The sequence below is a fragment of the Pinus tabuliformis genome, chromosome X, assembly GCF_031772625.1.
Source record: "Pinus tabuliformis cultivar Carrire ecotype Pingquan chromosome X, CPIR1, whole genome shotgun sequence".
Classification (NCBI taxonomy): domain Eukaryota; kingdom Viridiplantae; phylum Streptophyta; class Pinopsida; order Pinales; family Pinaceae; genus Pinus; species Pinus tabuliformis.
The window spans coordinates 786,431,690-786,458,228 of NC_142308.1; the positions used below are offsets into that span (position 1 = coordinate 786,431,690).

At 39.0% G+C, this 26,539-nt stretch overlaps 1 protein-coding gene across 1 annotated transcript; it reads left to right on the plus strand.

Annotated features, from left to right (window-relative positions):
• The first annotated feature begins 751 nt into the window (after positions 1–751).
• LOC149142194 (uncharacterized) lies at positions 752–1,741 on the plus strand. Its single transcript, XM_089452885.1, has 2 exons — positions 752–1,430; positions 1,585–1,741. Exon 1 carries the CDS (start codon positions 756–758, stop codon positions 1,416–1,418), a length of 663 nt encoding a protein of 220 aa, XP_089309011.1. The 5' UTR covers positions 752–755; the 3' UTR covers positions 1,419–1,430; positions 1,585–1,741.
• Positions 1,742–26,539: the final 24,798 nt, after the last annotated feature.

Below are 26,539 nucleotides of genomic sequence, written 5' to 3' on the forward strand. Positions count from 1 at the left end.
TTCTTCAAACACATCAACATACCCTGCCGACCCTTACTACATTATCTCCAATGCAAAGAAAAGCTCTAAATATTATTTTTAATCATTTTGCTAGGAAGGATTATTTACCCGCTCTCAGAATGATAATACAAGGCACTGCTGGTACAGGAAAATCCCTCCTTATTAATTGCATCAAAGATATGCTCATAGGCCTTGCAAGCCTGGAACCTTCACCGATCATGCTCCTCGCCCCTACAGGGGTTGCTGCCTTCAACATACAAGCATCGACAATCCATTCTGCTTTGCACCTTCCTATAAAGGATCTTATGCCGTTAGAAGGTAGTGCTCTTGCAAAATTCCAGGAAGAACTCAAGCATATAAGATACATACTGATCGATGAAATGAGCTTCATTGGGCCAAAGCTTCTCAGCCATATTGATGAACGTCTTCGCGAGGCATTTCCCCACCAAAGAAACACTCCTTTCGGTGGTTGTTCCATAATATTGGTTGGTGATCTCGGTCAGCTACCACCCGTTAAAGACATACCTTTGTATGCAGGGACGAGCCATGGAAGCGCACTGTGGAGCACCTTCAACACAGTCATCACATTGGACACAATATTTCGTCAACAAGGCGACGACATCGCACAGGTTACTTTCAGGAACATTCTCCAGAACATTAGAGATGCAAATCCAACAATCGATGACTACAACATACTCATGTTGCGCACAGATTCCTTTTTATCAGAAGAAGAAATATGTTCATTCCATGATTCCATGCATTTATTTCCAACAAATGCTCAAACAACGGTCCATAATAAGCAAATGATGAAATCTCTTAACACTCCTATCGCACGATCCATTGCTGAAGATGACACCACATATTCCAGTCTTTCCTCTGAAGATGAGCAACTTGAGCGAATTGTATTGCTATGCAATGGCGAAAAAGTTATGTTGACTTCCAACCTTTGGGTTTCAGCCGGTCTTGTTAATGGTTCCCTTGGAAAAATTGTAACCATCTTTTACAAAGAATCAACTGCACCACCACAAATTCCAACATTTGTTGTCATAGATTTCCCCAAGTACATTGGGCCTCCTTGGGATGAAAGAAACCCCACTCACTTGCCTATTCCAGCAGTAAAAAGAAATGGTCGTGCACAAATTCCACTGAAGATGGCTTGGGCTTTAACCATACATAAATCTCAAGGTATGACCCTTCCAAAAGCAACAATTGACATTGGAAAAACAGAACGTCAAGGTCTCACATTCACAGCTATTTCAAGAGTGCCTTCTCTGCAAGATCTCCGGATTAACCCCGCATTCAGTTTCGATCGTTACAGTAAAATGAAGGACAACAAAAACATTGCTCGCAGAAAACACGCGGAGGAAATTCTCCGTTCAATGCCGCCTCCAGATAATCTGCTCCAACCCGTACTTTGACATCACCAAAAGGTTTCCTCCATTTATTTACCTCATTCTCTTTCTTAACATACTTTTCATATCTTTCAACAACAACAAACTTTAATCATTATTAGTAAATAAGCAAATATTAGAATGTCTTTATATTGTCTATACATCTCATTCTTACCTTTTCTTTCTTTTGCAGCAGGCCACATGGGCTCAGAAATAACATACCTACACAACTACATGTAGATTGGCAAGCAAAAAAACTGCGTCTCCAGCTGTGCATTGACCTCCAATGGTGTTCAATATGCCGTTATTCACCATGCATCTTCCACTAACAATATATGGATCCCCATAGCAAAGGTAACTTCATTACCATTCATTCCAGATTCATTTTAACACAACTCACCTGCAGAGTATTACTAATACATTTCTGCAACTGGTTTACATATTACTAATTCTAACAAAATATAAATTTTGCAGGTCCATTGTTGCTTCTTCAGGCCTTCGCTGCCTCCACCATGTTTTCAAACAACTTCAAATATGGAATGACAAACACAATGTTCTTTAGACTATTATATTCCTTCTCGAACCTCTTTTGTTACGATTCACTGTTTGTATTTTCCATTTCAAACTTGAAAAAAGATGTTTCAAGATCGAATACCGTTTTCATTGTTTGTTTCCTCACAACTATTTGTGTTTTCCATTTCAATCTTTAAAAAGGATGTTACAACAAACTTTGTATTTTCCATTTCAAACTTTAAAAAGGATGTTACAATACAATATTTGTATTTTCCATTTCACGCTTAAAAAAGGATGTTTCAACATCAAATACCATTTTGATAGTTCATGTCCTCCTAACTATTTGTGGTTCCCGTTTCAAACTTAAAAAAGGGATGTTTCGACATCAATGCCATTTTGATAGTTTATTTCCTCACAACCATTTCATTGTCAATGGGTTTTAACATATTTTGTTTACAAAATCAATTGACTTTAATGATTATAATACATGTTTTCAATATATCTTCATATTAATTTAATTTTCAATTTCAGTAATGGTTTCTTAAATAGCCCTTTCCAAATCAATATGGTTGCTCGGTTGTTGTTCGCATATTAATTTAATTTCCCATTTGAATAATGATTTCTTAAATAGCCCTTTCCAAATCAATATGGTTGCCCAGTTGTTGTTCACATGGACTCATTCATTTATCTTCACCTTTAACTCCACAGTTTTTTCTAACAACAAACAAAGGTCTCTAAACAGGTTCAATGCATATTTATGGCTGCTTGCATTCCATTTCAACAGTTTTCGGCATCGCTCCCTCAAATAAAAGCTCGAATTCATCGACCCTTGCTTCCAAAAAAGCCCGCAAAAGCCTATTCACGTTTCAATATTCTTCCACACACTATGCCTTACGGCGTTTCCTTTGCAACACTAGGTGCAAATGCTAGTTTGATTTTCGAGTTTTATTCTGGTTGAGTTATATGATCCATATGTACAATCATTGATGATGTGTCTCTTTTTATAAATGTCGCAAATGTCTATCTAACACATAGTTTGCTAACGAGTCGGTTAATGTGTTTAAGTTTCTGGAAATATGCTGGTATTGAATTGAATCAAATTGTCTTTCCAAAATCTTAACCCTTAGGAACATGCGATAAATAGCTGGATTGCGAATGGAATATATACCATTGAGTTGTAGTATTACGAGCTGTGAGTCTAGCCTAACAATTAGTCGGCGTATACCACGGGTGATGGCATCAGAGAGTAGTTCTATCAACGCGCTATACTCAGCGATGTTATTCGTTGATTGCCCAATACACACACCTCTGAAACTTACTAACTCGCCGCTTGGATCAAAAATGGCCCAGGCTGCGGAGGATAGGTTCCGCGAACTACGACTTGCTCCGTCGGCATATCCAACACATGTCTCCAGAAGGTTTGACATCTGCAATAAATGTAAAAAGGTGGATCACTCGACCAAAACAAACACTTTAGCGAAAACAAAATACAACAAAAGCATACAGGTTACTATTTAAGCATAGTAACGCTTGAGGTACAACCCATTACGGGGTTGCGCCAGTGGAATTCCGTCATAATCCATTAAATCGTAGGCTCCTTTTGCTAACACTCATTTAACAATATAGGGGCCCATCCATAAGGAATTAAATTTACCTGCTCCCAATTTATCGGATTCTTGGTCATAAAGCAAGACTAAGTCACCTTCTAAGAAGACACGGGGTTTGACATTTTTGTCGAACTGCGCCTTGACTCGTTTCTTATGGGCTTCGTTAGCCAAAGAGGCATCACGACGGGTTTCATCCAATTGGATTAATTCCAAGAAACGAGCCTCTTCTTCCGAAGTTCCGGGGAGGAGATCAATTGCGAGTTTAAGCGACGAAATTTCGCACTGGATTGGCAAGACTGCTTCCAGGCCATACACCAGTTGGAAAGGTGTGAACCCGGTCGCATTCTTTACCGATGTTCGGTAAGCCCACAAGGCTGAGTACAGGATTAGGTGCCACCTTCTTTTGTGAACCCCGATCATCCTTTGCAACATACGCTTCAGGACCTTGTTGATTGCTTCAACTTGTCCGTTGGCTTGCGGATAATACGGGGTAGAGCTGTTGTGAGATAGCCCTAGTTTGGTAGCTAATTCGACCATCATGTGATTGCAAAAATGTGACCCATGATCGGTAACTATAGCCTGTGGTACGCTGAACCTGGTGACTACATGATTGAAAAAGAAAAGGGCAGTTGTTTCACCAGTGTTATCTAATGTAGGCATCGCCTCGGCCCATTTGGTAAAATAGTCAACAGCGACTATAATATACCCATGCCCCCCGGTCGAGGTGGGGTTACATTGCATGAAATCGATGCCCCATTTAGCGAAGGGCCCAACAGCAACTATCGGCTGTAAAGGTGCGGGTGGTCTTCTGGTTTTGCTATCGAAAATTTGACAAGCATGGGAACTTCTGACCGCGGTTATGCAATCTTTGAACATGGTTGGCCAGAAATATCCTACTCGTAAAATTTTCTGTGCTGTAGCATATCCAGATTGATGCCCCCCACACGCGCCTGAATGACACTCATTCAGGGCTTTTTCGGCCTCTTCATGGGTGAGGCACCTCCTCAGAACTGTATCGATACCACGATCATGTAGTCTTTGACTTGGTATCGTATACGTTTCTGTTCTGAGTGAGAGGTGTCAGGCCTGAATTTTTGGGTTTGAAGATATATTATTATATATCCATACCACTCATCGCTTGCAGATATCAAAAACAAACTTTCGTCCACGATTGACTCTTCTGACGTTTCATCGTTGGACGACGATGGGAGATCGCATAATAATTCTGCGAAAACTAAAGCTTTCTTTGATTTGGATTTTACAAATTCCAGATCAAACTCTTGAAGGATCGCTATCCATTTTGAATATTTGCCCCCCAGCAACTGTCGCGACAATATATAAGTCATGGGGTTGCAATCTGATAGAATGGTAGTTTTCCGAAAGAGGACATAATGTCGAAATCTTTGTATCGCTTGAACAGCAGCGAGTGCTAGCTTTTCAACATAAGAATATTTACTTTCTGTGTCATTCAAGTTTTTACTTAAATAATATATTGGATGTTCAATTCCATCGACTTCTTGAACTAAAACCATCGCAATGGTCGTATCTGCTGCAGCCAGATACAGGTTAAAATCTCTTTGGTAGTTCGGGGCATACATTAATGATTCTTTTACTAGAGAATCTTTCAGAGCATCAAAAGAAGCTTGTGCCACCTGATCCCAGACAAAAGGTACATCCTTTTTCAAAAGACGAGTATAACCTTTAGCAAGTTCTGCATAATTTGGAATGAACCTCCTCAGAAAGTTGGCTTTCCCTTGGAGTTTCTGAATCTGAAGCAAATTTGAAGGTGGAGGCAAATTAATGATTGCCTGAACCTTGCAAGGGTCAAGTCGAATCCCATCCTTAGAAACTACAAAGCCAAGTAAACGACCAGAACCAACGCAAAACACACATTTGTGCGGATTGAGTCTTATTTTGTAGTGTCGGCAACGTAGAAATATCGCTCTCAAATGCTACGGATGATCAGTCCGCTTTCGCGAATGAGCCGGAAGGTCGTCGAGATAAGGTTGAACGATGTTCTTAATGTCATGGAAGGCATAATTCATTGCCCTCTGAAACGTCACCCCTGCGTTCTTTAAACCAAAGGGTAATTTTCGATAAGCGAATGTGCCCCACGGACAGATGAATGCAGTCTTTGACTGGTCCTGTGGGCGGATATTTATTTGATTATACCCGGAAAACCCATCCATAAATGAAAAGATTTCACATCCGGTGCATTCGTCAATTATCTGGTCGATGAAGGGTGTAGGGTAGTTGTCCTTCGGACAAGCTTGGTTTACATCCCTATAATCGACACACACTCTAATTGTCCCTTGTTTCTTCATAACAGTAACAATATTCGCTACCCAATCGGTTAGAGGAACCGGGTAGATGAAGCCAGCATGGAGAAGTTTTTCAACTTCTGCCTTAATGGCAGCAGCTTTCTTGGGGTGCACCTGCCGAAGCTGTTGTCTTACTGGTTTGACATCAGGATACATCTTAATTTCATGTTCAACGATACTCGAGTCAATGCCTGGCATTTCATCATATGACCAGACAAAGACATCTCTGAATTCGCGAAAAAGAGCGTTATATATCTCCAGTTCTAAAGGGGAACAACCTTTGCCGACATAAATATTCTCTACAACATTTGTTTTGGTCGAGATATTTATGGCTATAGTCTCTTCAATATTGGATAAGTTTCGCTCGGAATCCATCGTATTTACAGTATTTGATAAGAATTCAAAAAATGAAGGGTGATAAAGGTCATGTTGAGTGTCTTCTTCATATTTCGGAAGAAGAGAACGATGGTGGTAATCATTCCATGGTGCCCCCTCAATCAACATTGATTGTAGGATTCCTTCGTCAGTCCCATGTACTTTCGACCAAGGATCTAATGGGGTACCATATTCTCTAGACCTATCTACCCAAACGCTTGATGAGCGTTGATTTGGGTTCGCCTCCCATGCCCGAAACATTGATTGCTACAATATTTCAATGGGGCTTGGGGGCAAAACCATTGCATGATCCATGTTGATATCGTCTTCTGAGATCTTCGTGGAAGATATCATGTTGCAGGCTCTTACCAATGCTACTTCCCCTATATATAATGGAGGTGGAAGTGCGAAAGTTCCCATTAATGTGGGGTCTTTCAGTAGGCCTACTCCGATGTCTTGAAGCGAATGGTTGCTTCCATGGATCATGGGAATGCTTCCTGTAACTTGTGAACCATTAGGGAGGAAGTTTTGTTGGTCGACGATCGTAATCCCTCCTTCAAACGGGAATGCGATCTTTCTAAAATAAGTCGACACAACAGCAGCCATGGCATAGATCCATGGTCTTCCCAGTAGGATGTTGTAGTCAAGATTCCCATCGATGACTTCAACATCTATTTCTACTATTTTTCCTCCCAGTTCAACCTTCAAGTTATTAAGGATACCGTACGGGGTATAAGTCCTTCCGTCGAAAGCTTTTAATGTCGTCGAAGATCGCGACAAGGTTGGAGATCCTAAAGTTTTCCAGCAACTCATCGACATAATACATGTAGATGCCCCCTCATCAATAATTGTTCGGTGAACAGTTTTGTTGAGGGCTTTCACCTGAATAAGGAAAGCTAGTTGAGCTGGTAACTGAGGATCGTATCCTTTGTGATCAAAGGATACAAGATTGGAATCCTTAGGATCAACCCCACCAATAGCCGATAACAAAGCTTGCCTTTGGGATGGGCAATTTTGTAGTACTTCAAGAGTCGACATAGCGGATGGCAATTGGGCCAAATCTTCCACTATGTTATAATGTTGCGCCGCTCTGGCGCGAGGATTAAATGTCGACTTGTGTACTACTCCCTTCGGCGGTTTATTGTTAATTTAGGAATGATGGGCGGTACAACTTCTGTCGAAGTTGTTGTCGAACTATTTGGTTGATCTTTACCTTTGTCATTCGACAGCTGCGGATTCCCGTAATCTTTGTTCCTTGTCGAAATCAAAGCATCATTCTGCTGTTTTGAAACCGACAACATAAGCACTTGAGATGGGGAAGCATTTCCACTATCAGCCAGATTTTGACCTGGATTGGGAAATGGATCAGTTAACACAGCTGAGGTTTGCGAACTTTTGAAGAACCTTTTCAGCTCAGCTTTGTATGGACAATCCTTTGTCCAGTGATCCTCATCACATATCTGACATGGATATTTCCTATTTCCAGGAGGGTTTGAAGAAGTTTTTCCAGGAGATGACTCACCCTTTTTCTTCTTTTTCCCTTTGTTTTGCTTCTTCTTGCTTCCTGGTTGATTGGTTTCTTTGCCCTTATCTACTGATACGGCATTTACTTCCGAAGCAAGAATTTCATCTTTTGCATTTTGATCCGAATTCTTACGGGATTTCTTAGACGAAGCCTTTGTCGATTTCGCGTTTGCCATGCCAATCACGCCATCGCCGGCATGAGAGTCACTATTCGATTTAGGAGGAGGAGGAATTGAAAATTCCGGTCTAGGGGCGTCAGGTATTTTGTCGTAGAGCGTGCCAGACTGAGTATAAACTAAGTCTAGATATTGTGCACGAGCAATAACTTGCTCCTCTGTTACGACTCCCCCCTTTGCCACATCTTCTGTTATTGCAGGAAGTAACGACTTTATAAACCATTCAGCTAACAGCTGATTGGGAACGTATGTTTTCACCATCCTACGACGACGACGCCACTCATGTATATGATCGGATATATGAGTGGTCGTTGTCTGCTTGAAGTTGGTTAATATTTCGGTTCCCGTTTCATATCTTATCGGTAATTGAAAATGGGTTAAGAAAGTCGTGGCTAGGGAGCTAAAATTGTCGAACGAGGCTCTAGGTAATTCAATATACCATTTTGCTGCTGGACCCGTTAACGTCCTCTGAAAAAGGCGAAGCCTTATCGAATCATCATTCAGGGTGTTTGATGAACACCACAGATGAAAAGTCATCACGTGATTCGATGGGTCTTCACCTGGATTTCCATTGAATTTAGGAATGTCAGATGGAAGTTTGTGAGGAATCGTTGGCCACCAAGGGGCGTAAGCAATCGGATCCTTGGTTAACCGGTGTAAATCGGGTAACTCTAAAGTTGCCATGAATGGTAACTGTTGATTCAGGTTAGGTGAAGCATATCCAGGGTACGATGGAATCGCCTGAGCAGTGGGCCTTTGCATACCAACATAATGTAATTGATGTTGGTATGATTGATACGGTTGGTGGACTTGACCACTGTAAAGCGGTTGGTTTTGACCGTTTTGAATATACGGTTGTCCACTGTTCGCAAAGATCTGCTGCTCAAAACCTTGGTACACTTGCTGGAATTGTGGTTGTTGGTATTGCACCAGCCATGGTTGTGAAGCCATGTTTTGTTGTGCTATACTAACTGTTGGACCAAGGTGTGGGGTAATTGTACCCGTTTGGACCTGTGTCGCCCCACCAGTTGGCGATTGTGGTTGTGTCCCAGGGTCAAGGGGTTGTTGCATTACAACCTGAGAAATCTGAGGCTGACATACTACAGGCATCGCTTGAACTTGTGACACTGTTACAATAGCCGGTGTGGTCGGGATGTTCGTCATAGGTACACACTGTTGTATAGAATACACAACCCTTGGTTGTTGAGGTAGCATAGGTACCCAACCACTTGATGTAATTCCAGTATAACCTGAATACTGTTGTGAACTCCAGTATGGATACCCTCCTGGAGGGGGTAATGAAAAGGCATACTGCCCCCCATACGGTAGCAATCCGGAACTCAAGGGGATTGGTTGTCCTTGGGGACTGGATTGCCCAAATTGACCTCCAAATGGATCAATTTGGCGAGTCTCAACATAAGAGTTGTCGGATATTATTCCGGATGAACAAACTGGAATGGACCACACTGTCGAAATAGTCCCTTGGTGGACTCCTTCTAGCGGTTGCGAGCTAGTCAGGACAGATGGTATGCCGGCAAACATTGTCGGAGTGACGGCAGGGGCTTCTGCTGTTGCTGTGTCGTTCGAAACAGTCCTAGATGTTGACGGTTGTTCAGACATTTTGAGTCTATCCAATAGATTGCCTAGCGATTCTACAGGAACTTCCACTTGTGGTGGACTAACTTCTGATGAAGGAAATAGAGTGACCCCGACTCCAAAATGGGTTGGAGTACTTGCTTACGGATCCTCTACAATTTCCTCTATCGCAATCAAACCAGGTGGAAGAGGAAGACCGTCAGGTCCGTAAAATATTTCTGGTGCCGAAGAAGGGGTTGAATCGACAGCGACAGTTGTTTGAGGAGCAAGACTCTCTGAACCGGTTACAGATGGAACTGGTTCAGTAAGGCAAGTATTTGCCCCCAGACTAGGATCAGTGTTACTGTCCTTCTGTGGCTGTTGAACTTCTTCTATAGAGGCAGGGTTTCCAGAAATGCTTGGAGTAACCGGAATCTCAGATGTGGTTGGAACACTTGTTCTAACTTTGATAGGAGATTTCGAACCAGTTAAACGAGTTCGCTTTGTCCGTACTGTTTCTGATTCCGGAGACAAAGACGGTTGACTCGTAAGCCTCCGCGAACGACAGGGTTTTAATTGACTTTCTTCCACAATTGCGGATTACTCAATCAACCAAAATACAAAAGGGGAAAGTGTGTTTCCGAATTAAATGAATTTTAGATGCTTTTAGACACAACTTGCTTTTTCACTTTTAAAGAGTCGAGAAAAAGCTAAAGATGACTCTAGTCTCCTTCGATGTTTTAACGAGCCCGAAGTGACAAATGCTCGAATGGAATTTTTCTGTTATAGAGTCTGAAAGAGGCCAAAAGGAACTGCTCTGGAGTTCTAGGCAGAGGGTGTGCCAAACTTTTCGCAAAACCGCAGAATAATTTTTAAGGTACGGGCGGTCGATCTTCCTGAATGCTGTGTTCAGTGCATTGCGATCAGTAGGGTGGCCGACACGGCTTCCTAAGGATAAAGGTTTTATGCCTATAGGGGTCTCCCAATATATACGCGACGGTACATGGGAGCACAATCCGTACTGGCGCTATCGTCCCTCAGGAGGAATCACCCACCTTCCACGAGATCGACAGTCACCAGGCTTAACGACGCCGGAACACGTCTCTAGCCTAGACCTCTATGTTGTGCGTTATGTTACAAAGCGTTGTTAAGTTCATTCAATTTATTTTAGGTTGATCTTTTTTAAAGTTTGCCTTTCAAGGTTCACCACGAGATGTATGATACAAATTCCTAAATGCAGTCTAAAGATGATAAGCAAGCTTTATATCTTTTCAACTTTGAAAATCCTAGCTACTAAGGGAAAAGAAAGACACCATCTTTTCTCAAAGAGCAATCAGCACACTCTAATGCACTTTTCCTAAATCCAACATGTAAACTATCAAATGCAAAATGCACAATGCAGGTGTTTGTTTTCCGCTTTCTTAGTATTGATTCCTACAAAGAAAGCTTTTTGTACAACTTTGAATTTGCTTTTAAATGATCAATACAAACAAGTTCACTCTTTCGAAATCAGAGAGGGTAGAAGAGATTACAACACTTAACGATTTTCGAAATGAATACTTGTTTTGACACTTAAAAGAGACAAATTCAAACCAATAAGCAAAAGTAAATGTATAATCAATCTGCAAACAGCCAATGAACTCTCTTCTAAGATCACAATCAACAGATCTGAATCAAGGGCTACAGGATGACTATTTTACTCATGCAAAGGAAAACTGTAAATGACGCCACAAACACATAAAAACACTCACAGTCTTTTTGTACAAAAGGAGGCGGAATGTAAGCAGAGAAAAGGAGTTATTAGACTGGTACCTATGCTGGTTACAGGCTGCAAAAATAGAGATCAAAACAAGGCAAAACAGAGCAGAGAATCCCAGCTGCACAAGGACAAACTGGTTCAGCGCAGGTTCAACATAGGGGTTTTGACATTCAGCGCAGGTATCCTTCACGGGACCTACGTTGAAATGTAGAATCCCTTCACTGGGTCTGCGCTGAAGGAGAAACTCTCGTTTCCCTCAGGTTCTGGGTCACAGATTGCTCTTTAATTCACTGTTTTAGGCCAAATAAAAGCAACAAGCAAGGTGTAATCAAAGGGATGCTTTGAGAGGCTACTAAGATCTATCACAAGGATCATCAAATCATTTGTGAATCCATTGTTAAGATCATAGACAAGTCCAGCAATTGGATCAAAGCAGCAACTTTCTACTTTACATCCGGGAAAGATGCAGTTCGACTGTTGTTGTCAAGTCTATGAAACAAACAATGATAGAAACACAAACAAAATGACTAAACAAATGTCCCCAGCGGAGTCGCCAATTTGTTGTGGGGAAAAATGCCTATGCAGGACGATCCTATCCACCTAAGGTGTGACAGTGCCTTAGCAACAAACGAGTACAGCTATACTGGTTTCTTCCTTTATGAAATGTGAAAGAAGAGAGATCAATAGACTTACCGGTGTCTTCCGTTTGTCCCTCGATCCAATCTCCCTTCTCTTTGGGTGTTCACAGCTACTTGCCTTCTTGCTTATCCAGCTACAACTTCCTGCAAGATCACAAGAGAACAGCTACTTGCGACAAGAGAACAGCTACTTGAGACAAGAGAAGAACACTACACAAAGACAGATATTCACATTCATAACTAGTTTAGGATTAGAAATAAACCAAATACACTAATACATTCATACATCAAAATACATCAGCATATAGGAGAAACCAAGATAGCTTTATTGATGACTAACAAGGTTCAGGAAGAGATACAACCCAGAGGGCTCCAATCCAGCATCTCCTTCCCAGCGAAAGGAATTCCTCTCTTTTCCCCCTTCAAAGCATTAATCACCCAATGGTTCCAGTCTCAAACCAACAGCAATTCTTTGCAATAACAAAATTCCAGCCTCTAGGTCTCATGGAGGAGAGATCCATATATAGATGTTTGGAGAGAGGATGAGTCAGCTTGAGATCTGACTAGTGTCCTCTCCCTCTATCAGTTCTTGAGTCCACTTGGAGGTTCTTGCTTCCACTTGGAGATTTGGAACCTCTTACTCATCACCAGTCGAATTCCCTGAGGCAAGTGTCATTTTGGAAGCTTCCTGGGTCTTGACACCTTGAGAAATGAGCTTGCCACTTGTCCACTCTCGTTCAGCGCAGGTAGCCTTTGTTCCAGTTGACATTCAACGCAGGTAGCCAGTGTTGGCTTTGACATTCAGCGCAGACAGCTAGTGTAGCCACTGAAATGATCCTGAATTGACTTGTTTCTAAGCAGTTTCTGGTGGAGAACTTCTGTGAATTGTTGTGGTTTGTTAGCCTTGTTCCTCAAGGGGTAGGAACAACATGTTTAGGGACTTTGGATCCCTTAGATTATGGACATTTCATGCTCAATGTTGTAAGGCAGAAAAATGTCTATAACACTTAGCGTGCTGCTAAGTTGTGTAAGTTCCAATGCCATCAAAAGTAGTAATTTTACTTTGATAGTCCTGAGGCATGGCACCTAGAGGAGCAAGCATCACAAGGGGAGCATATCTGTTGGTCATGATTCTAGGTTGGGTAGTAGTATGAGTAGGATTTGGGGTAACAGGAGGAGTTTGGGTTGTGGAGGAAGAACTGGAGGTGGTAGTGGGATGTTGAGTGATGATTGGTGGGGGAGGAAGTGAAGGGATGAAGGGAGGGGTGGAATGGATTTCAGAAGAGTGAGGAAATAATGATGAACTAGCAGAAAGAGAAGTAGTTTCAGAAAGTCCAGGTGTTCTATCAGTGGTAATAGATGATTGAGTGGAATTTTGTAGATATCGATCAATTGACAAATTGGCTCGTTGGGTTTCTAGTTCTCTGAGGAATTTTGGATCTTGGACTAGGTCCAATAGTTCACTATCAGATGTGGTTCTAAACATAGAGAGTTCAAAATGTTCATCAAAAGAAATATCTTCTAGGAAAAGCCACTCAGCAGGACATGAATGTGATTTGAACAAAGGTCTGGGACTCAATGAACTTTCTTGTCTTCTGATGATTCTCGGAATTAGGTTAGGGTTGTCAAACACAGGGGGAGGATTTGGATCAGGGTTAGCCCTGGTGTAATGAGTTCTTCCTGAAGCCAGATTTCAAATTTTTTATATGTTTTCTTATTTAGTTGTTCAAAATAACGTTCAAAATAACTTCTAAAACCCTTTATGATGCTTTAAATCAAACTTTTGAGTTTCTTAAATGTTTGTTTCAACTGAGGATTAGTTCTACCCAGTATGGTCGCCATTATGTTATCACTTAGATTTTCCTTAGAAGTTATTAAAAGAGGGAAAGGATCTGAGGTAACCACAAACCAACTTTTAGACTTAGATGCTAGCCCACCTAGTCCAGAGAGGTCTCTCTCTTTATGATATATCATTGTTTTGATATGATATTAGCATAGTTATTAATGTTCGAGGAGGTTCTTTTGTTTGAGAGTGGTGGAATTCTGAAACAAATGGGCAAACTAGGCTTCAAGCCATTGGGCTATGGAGTCAATCAGGGATAATTCACTAGATTAAGTCAAATTGCTAAGGTATGAGTTCAACAGGCAAGATAACAGAGTAAAAACAAATTTTGGAGCTTGAAAGAATGGTATTTCTACTCAAAACTAGAGGGCAACCAAGAATCCTCAAGTTAGGATTGGAAAGAAGAAAGGAAAATAGGTCAACTGGTAGAGGGCATCTAAGAATCCTATACCAGGGACTTATTAAAGAAAAACTACAGGGATAGGGGAACAGTTAAGAATTCCTTTATCGAGATAGTTTAGAAGAAAACATATAAATGGTACATTGTTGATAGCAAAAAGCAAAAAAGCTAATTCCGATATACTTTGACTATTTTACCATTTAGATTTAAGATGCATGAAACATTGAAACATATAGAAAACACATAAAATCACAAGGATAGAATACTTATTTGCAATTAGACTGCACATGAATCTCATGAAATGTCCTCAACTTTTATTCCTTTTCCAGCAAAAATCCAAGTTCGAGTACAAAGCTTTCTAAGCTTGATAGCATAGATTTACAGAGATGTTATAGAATCCACACTTAATACTTCAAATGGAGAAGTATTTATACAAAAATTACCTCAAAAATATCTCATAACTACATGAGATTTATTCTAGGGAATACAAAATATCTTTTACAAAAATATAGAGACAGATGGAAAACTGATTGCTGCTGTCACTTTATTATGCATGAGCTGGAGGTTGAAACTCAGATTTGCCTTTTGTTGTTGCTCTAGTAATTGTGTGTTGGATCTTTGATTACTTTTCCCTACTAATACTCTTTACCTCTTCTTGATACTCTTTACTTGCTTACCAGACTTTACCTTAGTAAATATTCTCTATTTACCTCAGAGTTACCATAGTAAATTATAGGATATCAGTCATGCTGGTCCAGAATTCTTCATTTGGTATTTTCATCCTGATCAATTTCTTGTATATTTCGTCGGCTTCATTATACTTAGCATAATTGGGTTGGACTGTGAACAAGTGCTTCACTTCATGTTCAATATAGAATAGATTTTCCAAACCATCATATAGCACTTTTCCTGTTGGTAGTGCTTTTACTGTGGAAGAGTTAGCTTGACTTTTAGCTTGTTTGTGTAGTTTTTCAACGTAGTCTTCATGAGTCATCAGCTTGTCATTTATAACCATTGGGCTTGGAAGTCCCTTATCTCTTAGAGTGTCATATTTCACCATAAAATCATCTATGTCCTCTTGAATACTTTGGCATCTTCTTTCCAGGTTCAGCATTAAGTTCTTTTTAATAAGGACTTTCTAAACTTCAAGGATAGTACCAGTTCGATCCTCAATATCCTATTGTTCCATTTGTTGCTTGCTTTTGCTATTCAAGAAATTGATCAATTGGGTTGCCTCTTCAGGCTTATTTCCCAATTCTTCTCTGGTCTCTGTATAGCCTCTGTAGCTAGTTTAACTAACTCAGTCTGTTCAAAAATGATCTGAATAGAAGACCAAATATCATTGATGGAATCAATGATATTGGTCCATAAAATTTCTCTAATATCCATCAAAGGCTTTTCCAATGTTAAGTCCTTCTCTAATGGTTTTATTCTTTCATCCATCCTTCTGTTCTTTCTCTCTTCTTTAGTGTAATTTATCTGTGATAGCTCACAATTGTTTTCCAAGCTGGTAATCTTTACTTTTAGTTTCTTTATTTCAGTTGCTTGGATTTTCATTTCCTCCATGGACTTTATTAAGTCCTCTGTTTGCAGTGTTGAAGTTGTTGTTTCTTTTGATGTACCTGTTGTTGTTGTTACTGGCTGAGCTGTTGCTAGGGGAATGTTGGGTGCCAAAGATGTTGCAATAATAGATGGAACTGCTATAGAAATTATGGGTATTACTGTCTAAAGTATGGTGGTCGGCTCACCCTGTTTGGACTGCAAAGCTTTTTCTAGTTCTTGCTCTATTTCTTTGAACTGCTCATTTAACTTAAGGACCAAGTCCATAAGTTCTTCTTCGTTTTGTTTCTCAATTACTTCTGCAGTTTGTGGATGTATGAGGGGAGGGAGTTTGAGTTGTTTCCTGAGTGCAGAAATGTCATCATTCTTTTTCTTTATCAAACTTTCAGCTGCTTTAACATCTTTGGGATCATGTCCCAACTCAATCACCAGGTCTTATAATGATTTTATCTTGGTGTCCTTAGCCTGAGAAGAGGCTTTTTCCAACTGTAACTGTGTTGTAGTATTACTCAGAGAATTCTCCAACTGATGTGCAATGATGGCTTTACTAGTCAATGTGGAATAGACCATCTCACCCATTTGCTTATGGAGCTTAATCTGATCAATTGTGTGGATGTCTTTGGCAAGAACTTAAAAATTTGTTTTAAAATAATCAACCATGGACTTTGGTTGTTGTATTTTTGGCTTCAAAAAGCTCATTTGCATCTTTCCCTCTTTGATGTCAAAGGCTTACATCAATCTTGTTTGATTTGTAGGAGCCATTTTCAAATAGTGGGCATAGGTTTGAGCTTTAAGCTTCTCATTCCTAGCCTTAATATCTTTGTATTTTTATTTCAAATCCTGGCTCTGCTCTGAAACTATCCTTAATGATGACACTTCTACACTATGTTGCGTACTTAGTGTCTGTGTTTGGGAGGCAGCTGGTGTTTCCCCTGCTAATGTAGTCTTCACTGTGTCACTTTTGGTCTCTTCAAATTCCTGCTCGGACAGAGGATTCATTCTATGCCTCTTCACATATACTTGGTCCAATGCCACTGTAGAGGGTCTGGCCTCATTCCGACTCCTCTTTTTAGTTATCTCCTCATTAAGAGGGGTCTGCAATACTGGAGGGTTTCCCATGTTTGTCTCAGTCTGGGTAAACTCCTCAGAAATGCTATGTGATCCTGAATCTTTTTCCTATCTTGAAGTCTCTGGTTGTCTTGATGTCTCTAGTTGTCCTGGTGTCTGTGCACTATGCTCCTGTGTTGGTCTCTGTGAAGATTCTCTAGGTACTTGTACAAAGGAATCCAGATCAAGTCTCCTTTCCAAATCTTTCATGATATTTTCTACTTCAACTTGTTCACTATCTTGTTCTATAAGTGTTCCCTCCACCCATTCATTTTGATTAGCATATTTTTCTATCTCTGGAATTCTATGATGAATGTAGGGGGACGGCTTATGCTTTTGTCTTCTGTCACAGATGAAGTTGTGAGGATCATAAGGCCAGATGAAACTCTTTTTCAATTTCATTCTCTCAAGGATTTCCTCTGCCTCTTTCCCTGCTCCTTTATCCTTAACTGAGCTTTCTTCTTAGTTTTCATAAAGTGGATTTCATCAAAATTGATCATTTTCCTATAGTACTCTAGGGAAAATAATCTCATGGGGAGGTATTTAGGCAGTTTAAAGGGAGTTCGCTCACACCCATAAATCGTGATCTCGGTATGTTCCGATACAAGTACCAGTCCCCAAACTTGTATTGCTTGGGTAACTGAAGAATTCTCTTAATATCATCACTGATTCTAGGAGGGGGACTTCCTATCAACATGTTAGTTACAGGATGCACAAATTGATCACTAAAATGTCTATAAGGATGGGGAGAAGAATGGGAATAATGAAAAATGGAAGTCAAGAAGATGACTGACCTAGGGTTTCCTCTGGTGTCAATATTTTGTACAGAGAAAGGGAATTTATCAGCATGATAGTAGAGGAAAAGATGATATTGGACTGAAGAAAATCTAAATACCCTCTCATTCTCTAATCTCATGAATTGGCCATGCATCTTGTCAGAAATGAATGAGGCATAGTCATATTTGGTTGCAGGAGGTTGGCCAAGGGTGAAAATTGTCATGTAGGCAAAGGTCATTTCATCTACATACTCATTTGTGGTAAAACCCAGAATGCAAGCAAACATGGTAACAATATCCCTGCCCATACTAGTAAAGGCACATGACATGTAAGGAGGAGGGTATTTTGATCTGTATTGTTCTTCAATGAAGGTCTGACTGACTTGGTTAATTTCCGAACTGGACAGTCTTGAAGATTTCTCAAGTAAATTTGCAATGGAAAGGGGAGTGAGGTCCTAGTTAGGCTGTAATTGCAACATTTCATTTATAGACTCAGCTGTAATGGTGAAAATGATTTCCTGGTTAGGGGACATTACAGCTCTCAGACTGGGGTTGTAGTTTGCATGGCATTGGTCGACAATATCTGGGAAAATATGGACAGTGGGGAATTGGTATTTAGGTAGGTTTGACTCCCAAAGACCTATTTTATCAGCATTGTTTAGATAATTGTCCCGATATCTGCAATGTAGCTTCAAGGGGGTTTCATCAAAATTAAGGTCCTTAATTTGAAAATCTTTATCAGCCAAGGGAAGGTAGTCCAAATCCCTGTGGGGAGTAGTGATTGGAGTGACATTTAGGGCAATAGGAGCTTCCATCCTTGGTTCTTGTGTATTCAAGGAAGGAAGTTTTGGGTTTTCAAGGATTTTGGATAAAAAGGTGCTTGGGAAGCCTAGGGGCCAAGAAACAGCTTAATTGTACTGAATTACTTGAGTTAGAGTAATTTGGTGGAGGTTTCAGTACAAAAACATGGTTTCTGAGAAGGAAATGTGGTAAATACCTGGTGATGGTCGACTGAAAGGACAAATGGCTGTGATGAATGCTTGCTGGGTGTGCACAGCAGTCTGCAGTGGTCTGGAGTTCATCCATTGATGTTGGTTGACGGTTGGGAGTGAGTTGCTGGTTTGGATGTACTCTTTCCGTGCATGGAAGGTAGCAGTGTATTTTCTCAAAAAAAAAAAAGGAAAACAATGAGTATTTTTGTTTTTATTCACAAAGTCAATGACTTTTTGGAATTTGGCAAGTGATGGGAAAATGAAAGTTGGCGACAACTAACTGATGGGACACTTTGTCATTTAGCGGAAGCGATAAGCGGGATATATTGCACCGCTTTTGGGAGGTTGGTGATTTTGGCAGAGGGTCGAGCGATGCCACAAATTGGATGACACGTAATATCAGTGAAAAGTCAAAACAGCTTGTATCATGCATTTAATGTTCGACCAAAAGGCCAGTGCGATATGAGCGAGAGCCGTCGGATGAGGGAAGGCAGATCGTGTGGTAGTCAGTAGCGGAAAGTGTTAGGGAGTTAATGGAGGGGGTCCAATGGCATAATCGAAATAATTAAATGACTTTAATTATATCGGGGATGATGGTATTGGCAGAGAGGTTATTAATTAATCCAAATGACTAATTAATCCCTTTTTAATATGTCAGGGGTTTTGGCTCTTAATTAATCGTTGTTCGATTAATTAATCCAACTCTATTATGGTTTATGTTTCAAACCATTGGGAAGGGATATGTATTTGTTTTTTGGGATTTTTATTAATAATACGGGAAAGGGTATTTTGTTTCGGGAGTTAAATAAATAATAAGAATTAATAGTTAATATGACCATGGAAAAAGAAAATGCGCTAAGTAAATGTTTCCGAAAATACATTCATCATCCAACATTATGACTTAGGCTAAAATGTGTTTGGGAGGGTTTTTATAAAGAACTGTTTATTTTTCCTAAGTAAAAGAGTGTTTTACTTTAGGAAAAGGATTTGAAGGGAATGAATGAATTATGAAGGGGGTGAATTTTGATGAAGGGGTTTTACCACGTAGGCCTTACAAGTTATTGGGCCGAGGGTTCAGTCCCTCCAGAAGTCAGAGAAATGTTCTGAGCCCCTTTAAATTTCAAGTTGTTGGTGCTTTTAGTACTTCTGGGAAATTAGTAAAATTTAGGGAAAAATGAGTGAGGAGGTTAATCAGTTTGACTTTTGTGTATGATGTAAATGTCTTTATTGTCATCCATATCTTTAAGTACTTTTGATGATGAAAGTATATGACTTGATATCTGGATAATCATTCATCATACATAATTCTGCAACCATTCATCTACTTACCCTACCTACTTATCCTACCATTTTTACTTCTCTTTATTAGGGTGCACTTAAACTAGCAAACCCTTATCAAAACCTTTTCTTTTCTTTTACAATGGTATTCTAACTAAGTCTAACCTTATTACATCCAAGGGCTCAGATTAAACTGTTGAGCTCCTTTTGTTCACTCTACCTATCTACTTATCTGCCAAGATTAAACTGTTTGGTCAGATATTTATTCTCTAACTATCAACATGGAAATTCAAAACATGGAATAACCAAGATTAAACTATTTGGTCACCATCGATTGTGGCATAAGTAACAAGTTGCACACAATCATTTATTCAAATAGTAAAAACTAGTGGCATTTGGACTTGCACACTTTCATGGTCTTTTCTTTTCCTTTAGGGTTCATTTTCTTTCATTTTTCTGACCTTTTCATTATTCTTTTGTCCTTTTATTCTTTTTCTAGGACATACCCTCTTTACATTTTTTTATTTTTTTTATTTTTTACAAATATGGAAAACATTTGCAACAAGCAAAGGTATGTACATATTTTCGAGCTAAACCAAGTCAATCATGATATATGACACCTATTGGTATAGGAACATAACAAGATCTATTTTCCCTCATCACTTTCTCATCATGATTATGCGCATTTAATTGAAGATTCATTATTTTAAAGTTTTCAGGGTTTTCAAGAGGATTGTTTCGAATTTCATGATCCAATCATTGAATGGTTGGATCAATCTTACTTGACAAGCTCCATTGTAAATAACAGGTTTTAGCCTTTTATCTTTCTTGCTAAGCAGGGTGACATAGAAGAAGGTGCATTCACAAGAAGTCTTCAAGGTTTTTCTAATTATGGTTTCCATAGAAAAGGTAAGAATGTGACTCGATAAAAGTAGTGGTTGTGACACATGTTTCTGCCAATAAGAAAGACCTTTCTTTTGTTGTGCAAGTTATTAAATCTCTCATATTTTCTCAGTTTTAATTGATCTTATCTTTGTCATTGCAGGTCAGGAAAAACTACGATGGCTTCATTGGAAATTTCATTATACGTAACCCCAACCTTCTAGTTGTTAGGTTAGGAGTAGGATTAGTTGCACTCCAGTTTCCCCTCTCTTGCACTCATGTTGCACTTGTTCTCTTTAGTCTTTCTTAGCTTTTATTACTTCTATCTTCCATCATGTTTGGGCTTTAATTTTTCTTTCTTGTTGTGTCATGTATTTTCCTTTATGTTCTGTTGATAAGATTTTTCATGAAGGGTGTACTATTTTGGCTCAAAATATAATGTGGAAAAATAGAGAAGGACTTTGTGACACTTCAACATTTGGATAACTCTCCATCCTTCTTCCTTGTCTTGGTTACACCTTTTGGTTGATGATGTTCCAACGGAAAATATGATCCTTGTGTTAGGAAATCCTTGTATCGAACCATGATCTCCATGTCTATTCTAGAAACCTCATGTCTACATTCGGGTCTTTATGTTTCGGTGTTTTTAGTATGATCCAATCAAGTAGAGAAGGACAAGAGGAAAATCTAAATTAGAAAACCAATATCAGAGGTCTTATATGTGCTTCTCTAAAGGGACAACCTCTCCTACTCTCAATAATTTGATATCCCTCTTCTTCCTATGAAATAAATAAGTGTTGATGCACATTCCTATTAAAATAAATAAATAAAGGTGAAATAAGAGAAAGGCTTCCTGTATAGAGAGGTTAAGCAAGCAAATTTGTCGGGATACTGTCCAAACTTGTTGGAATCAGAGAAAAGTGTGTTTTCTTGAAGTGGCTGTGTCGGGGTACTGTATAGGCCTGCTAGAAGTCGAGCAACACTGGAGATGAAAAACTATACTCTAAAAATATAAATCTCGCGAACTTCATTATCCACTCTTGATTTGAAACATTGTGTGATCATTGATCTTATGTTTGTGTTTAACTAAGTAAAGGAACGAAGGGGACTATGTTTATGCATAGGGTAAGTGGGAATCCATGGTAATGTGAACGATGAATCAATACTCCCTGAAGAACCAGACCCTGCATGAAAGAATTGACCAAGGTAGAGAAGTTGGAGTTCTACCAGTGTGTCGCCAAGTGCTTTTGTTGTGACAAACACCCTCAAAAATTTTTCCTATACTTGAATTTTGGAGCCCCAAATTGATCTTGCAGCTGACGTTTCCATAGTCACTTCTAGCTCTATTAATTATTTGAGCTCCCTTTTAGATTGTAAGTGTCGAAGTCACCTACTTGCATATACTCAGTCCGCAATGAATTGATGAGCACACTCCTACATGGAAGATTGAATAATCCTAGCATAACCTATCAAGATAGTGTTTGTACTATGTTCAATCCATGTTGATAATCAGTATGCACTGACATTGACAGTTTCTCACTTCTAGTCGCATTTGTACTTCTATTTCAGTGAGTTTTACAAATTGTCGCTTATACACACCATTCCTTTCACAAGTGTCATTTTCATGCTTTTGTTTTTAACTTTTTCTTCCTATCGCTCTAATTAGTTTCATTTTCACATCATCTTTTCTCCAGCATGTGTTTCTTTCACTTTTGTTTGCATTTCACAAGTGTCGTTCACACTTTTCTTGTCATATCACAAGGGTCATCTTTGAGCATGGGAACTGTCGCTTATCATGTAAAGTGGATTTTTGGCTTGTTTCAAGGGGAAATATTTGTGATAAATAGTTTTTCCTATCATGTCGACATGTGTCGCACTCATTTCCAAAGTTTCAAACACTCCCACACAAGTGTCACTTCTTTCGTCGCAAAGTGCATATTTTGTGTCGCACTTGGTAGGAGTCATCTCAGAGTTGTTGTAATGATGAATGTGTGTGTTCATATGTTATGAGTGCTCCTTGTCATGTTTTCAAGTGATCTATGAGTGTGATCATACTTAGAGTCTCTCTCTTTCTCATCTTTATCTCATGATCCATCAATTAGTATAATTGGGAAAACTCCCCGACTAGGCCACTCAGCCTCCTCTTGCCCAACCTAAACTATGCATCAAGTAGTATCAGGGCTCAAGCAGCACCCTTGCCCCTTGGCACTGCACAATTTGCAGTCTCTTTCTTCCAGGATTGTGCATTGTGTAATCACAGTGCTAAAACTCATCCTTTGACCTCTAAAACTGTGCAATCTCTCTTTCATGCCTAACCAAAGCTATGCATTATGTAGTCTCAAGGCCCAAGCCTTAGCCTTGAGCTCTTTAACTACCCAATTTTGCAATCATCCAACCTCCTCTTCCTTCCAGAACTGAACACTTGGCTAAATTAGTGCTCAACCCCTCAGCCTAGCTCATTGAGCTCCAAAACTACGCAATATTTTCCCTCAGGCGAGCTATAACTGCGCATTACACAGTCTCAAGGCTCAAGCTTGACCCTTGACTGCCTAAGATGTGTAATTGCACAATTACTAAGCCTCTCCCTCAACCTGTGACTCGATTTTGGCTCAGTCAGTGGATCATCATGCAACATTTAGACTAGGGGTTTATCATACTCATGTCATTTTTTCATGAGTGAAATGAAGATGCGGGTACTCTATCATACCATGACAAGATGATGATGAATGAGATGGAGAAGGAGGTCATGCCAAAAGACACTTTGTTAGTTGCAAAGACAAGTTGATCAATCAAGAGAAAACAAAGGGACATCAAATTGAGACAACATCTAGAGATCAAGTTCCACTGAAGACTCCTCATCTCTAAGCCATTTTGAGGACAAAGAAGAATATCATGGTCCATATTTTAGAAGACATAAAGAAAGCAACAACAAAGAATGGATTGCATTGCCATGTCATCATGCAAGTCCATGTAATTAGTGTCATGTCTTATCATGTCATGAGTCATCATGTGCCACATCATTTTTTGGAATATATAATTAAATATTAGAGAAATATAATGTAAAGTGAAATTCCAAGAGTCATTCATGTAATGTGAAAATTCAAGTAGGAAGTCAAAAGGTCATAGAGAAGTCGAACAATCATGAGGGTAACCCAAGAGTCACAAGGGAGGTGAAGGATCACCCCATTTTTTACATATACACCCTCATGGTACAAGCAAAGTACTTTTCACATTGGCTTCTCCCATAAGGAATCAAAGAGACAAAGTCAATAATTTTTGGGAGAAATTCATGGCTCCAATGTTCCACTATTGGAGATAGTGATGCTCGTTGTATTCATGTATCTTAGGTCTTTTACTTAATACTTGAAGCTTGATGGTTGGCACGTTTTCATGGATGGATTGTGAATATTTGTAGCATTGTTGTGTGAATATTTATTATTCATGTTTGATTTCACCTGTACTAAAGTAGTTAAACTATTTCGGTTATTTTAGTGCTTATCTAATCAAAGATGTGTTGCAATGGTTGTAACAATCATCGCATCTATGTGGACTATTCTACTTGATGTTAGGCGATTATCATTGCACTTGTGTGTGCCTCTACTAGGGTGGTACTATTACCTCTCTATTAGAGTCTCACCATTCCTCCCTCCATAGCAGAAGAACCTAGATACACCCACAACCGAACATTCACCAGGCACACTTATATGCTTTTCGCAGAGGCACATATACTCTTCTCTCTCTTACTAACAATTAAAGCCAAGGAAAATCTATAAAAATATGGCAACTGGGCCAACATTACATATGGGGATTCTATTCCAAATAGTGTGAGGTCTAATTGGGACTTCACATCAGGGATACCCCCATGGTTGATGGATTTTCATCACAGTCAACAATTTCAAATACAAAAATCCAATAATATGGACTCAACGAGACATATAAACCAAACTAGAAGCTCAATTAATTAAAATTTAAAGACCATGAGATAACTTAAAGATCTTAAAACAAAAATGGAACACCATAAATAATTACACAACACATAGAGATTTTACTTTGGAAACGCTTAACTAGGAAAACTAGCTAACCTTTGAGCTCCATCACTCTTATATTCTCAACCAAATATTATTTCTAGTCTACAAAAAATGTTGACCTTAGTCCAAACCTAAGACTAATGCATTCATCTTACATCTCTTAGATTTTAAAAACTCTCATCATCCTTACATCATGATCTATTTATAGGCATAGGAAAACCCTAATTCAAAGCATTCTCGAACCAATACAAGTGGTTGAAGACCATTAGCTAAGATCCTAGGAATCTCAAGATTCATAACCATTTCTCTACTATAGTTTATTCCCTTTTAAACACCAATCTAAGTTTTTTGTGCGCTTACAACCAACTGTGATTCTTTCGATTGCTCTAGTCAACTATTGACTTCCATTGGTTGCTCAATTTTCCTTCAACTCCAATTGAGGTAACTAAGCTTGAATTGACCATTGACTTATCGAATTGACTATCAACTTGTATTCCCTACATGGTTGTTCCCCACCAAACTTACTAAGGTTCATTCCTAGTATTCTTGCATGACCAAACCATTGGCTGACTAAAATATAGTCAATTGAGATTACCTGCAAAGAGTGCAACACCTCAAAAAAATTTAGACTCCAATAAAATGACCATTTTTCTCATGCTATTCCTATATAATGAAATGTTGTTGAAATTTATAGTGTGTTCTTACCTACACATTACTTCATAAGCACTTGTTTTTCTAAAAATTTAATCTGTTATATCCTTTATTAAAGTGTACGCTATGTACAACAAGGTAACAAATCTATCCAAACTAATGTATGGTTACAAAAATTAAAATATGTTAAATCCAACCCTCACAATTTTTCTTAAATTAATACCCTGTTCACTCTATCCTTGGAATTAGAGATCAAAATAGTTTAACTTTTGAATTCAAAACTCTAATTTGTTAGAATCTTATGTCAGCCTCTGACCGGGAGGTATCAATTATTGAATTAAAAAGTCTAATTTGTTAGAATCTAGTGTTAGCACGAGAACTACAATTGTTGGCAATTATAGCAACCACAAGGGTTCAAGTATAAAAGTCTATACAATTTTTTATCAATTGTAAAGGATCTCATTCATAGATGGAGGCCAAGTATTCTTCCCTCATAGATATCATTAACCAATGATGAAACTTGATTGAAGGGAAGTAGTTTTCCTTGATCAAGAGAATTAACCAATAGTTAAAATTTATCGAAGTATAGAATATTCCCGTGAGTGGTGAGTGTGGTAAAGAAGACCAACTAAAAATTATATTTCCTTCGTCAAAGTGAGGTCACTATAAAAAGAAGAATAAATCAATGTATGCTCTTAATAATGGATTAATAGTAAATTATTCTAAGCCTCCATTAAGTAGCCTATAAGTGGTCATCATAAAGATAGAGTATTTTAAGAAATTTTGATTAAAGGAGGATAAGAAAGTAGTTTTCCTTGATGCAAATTAAAATTCTTCCTACAAATGATTTATTAGAATCCACTACTATACATATCTAAGGATCTATGAGGTGGTATGAAGTGGTTAGTGTAGAATGAAATTTTCCTATTTTCAAAGATGTTGGTTACTAACTTAATGAAGAATGTGCACATTTTTTTCTATGGGTGATATAATCTCAAATTTAATTTCTTAATGAAATAAAGAGGGATGAGCACTTTAGTGATGTTTTTTTTATATAAAACCTTTTGGAAAGTAATCACAACAGATGCCTTAATATGTTGTTTGGACTTGTTAGTCAGTGCCTCTTACAGGGCTATAGCACTC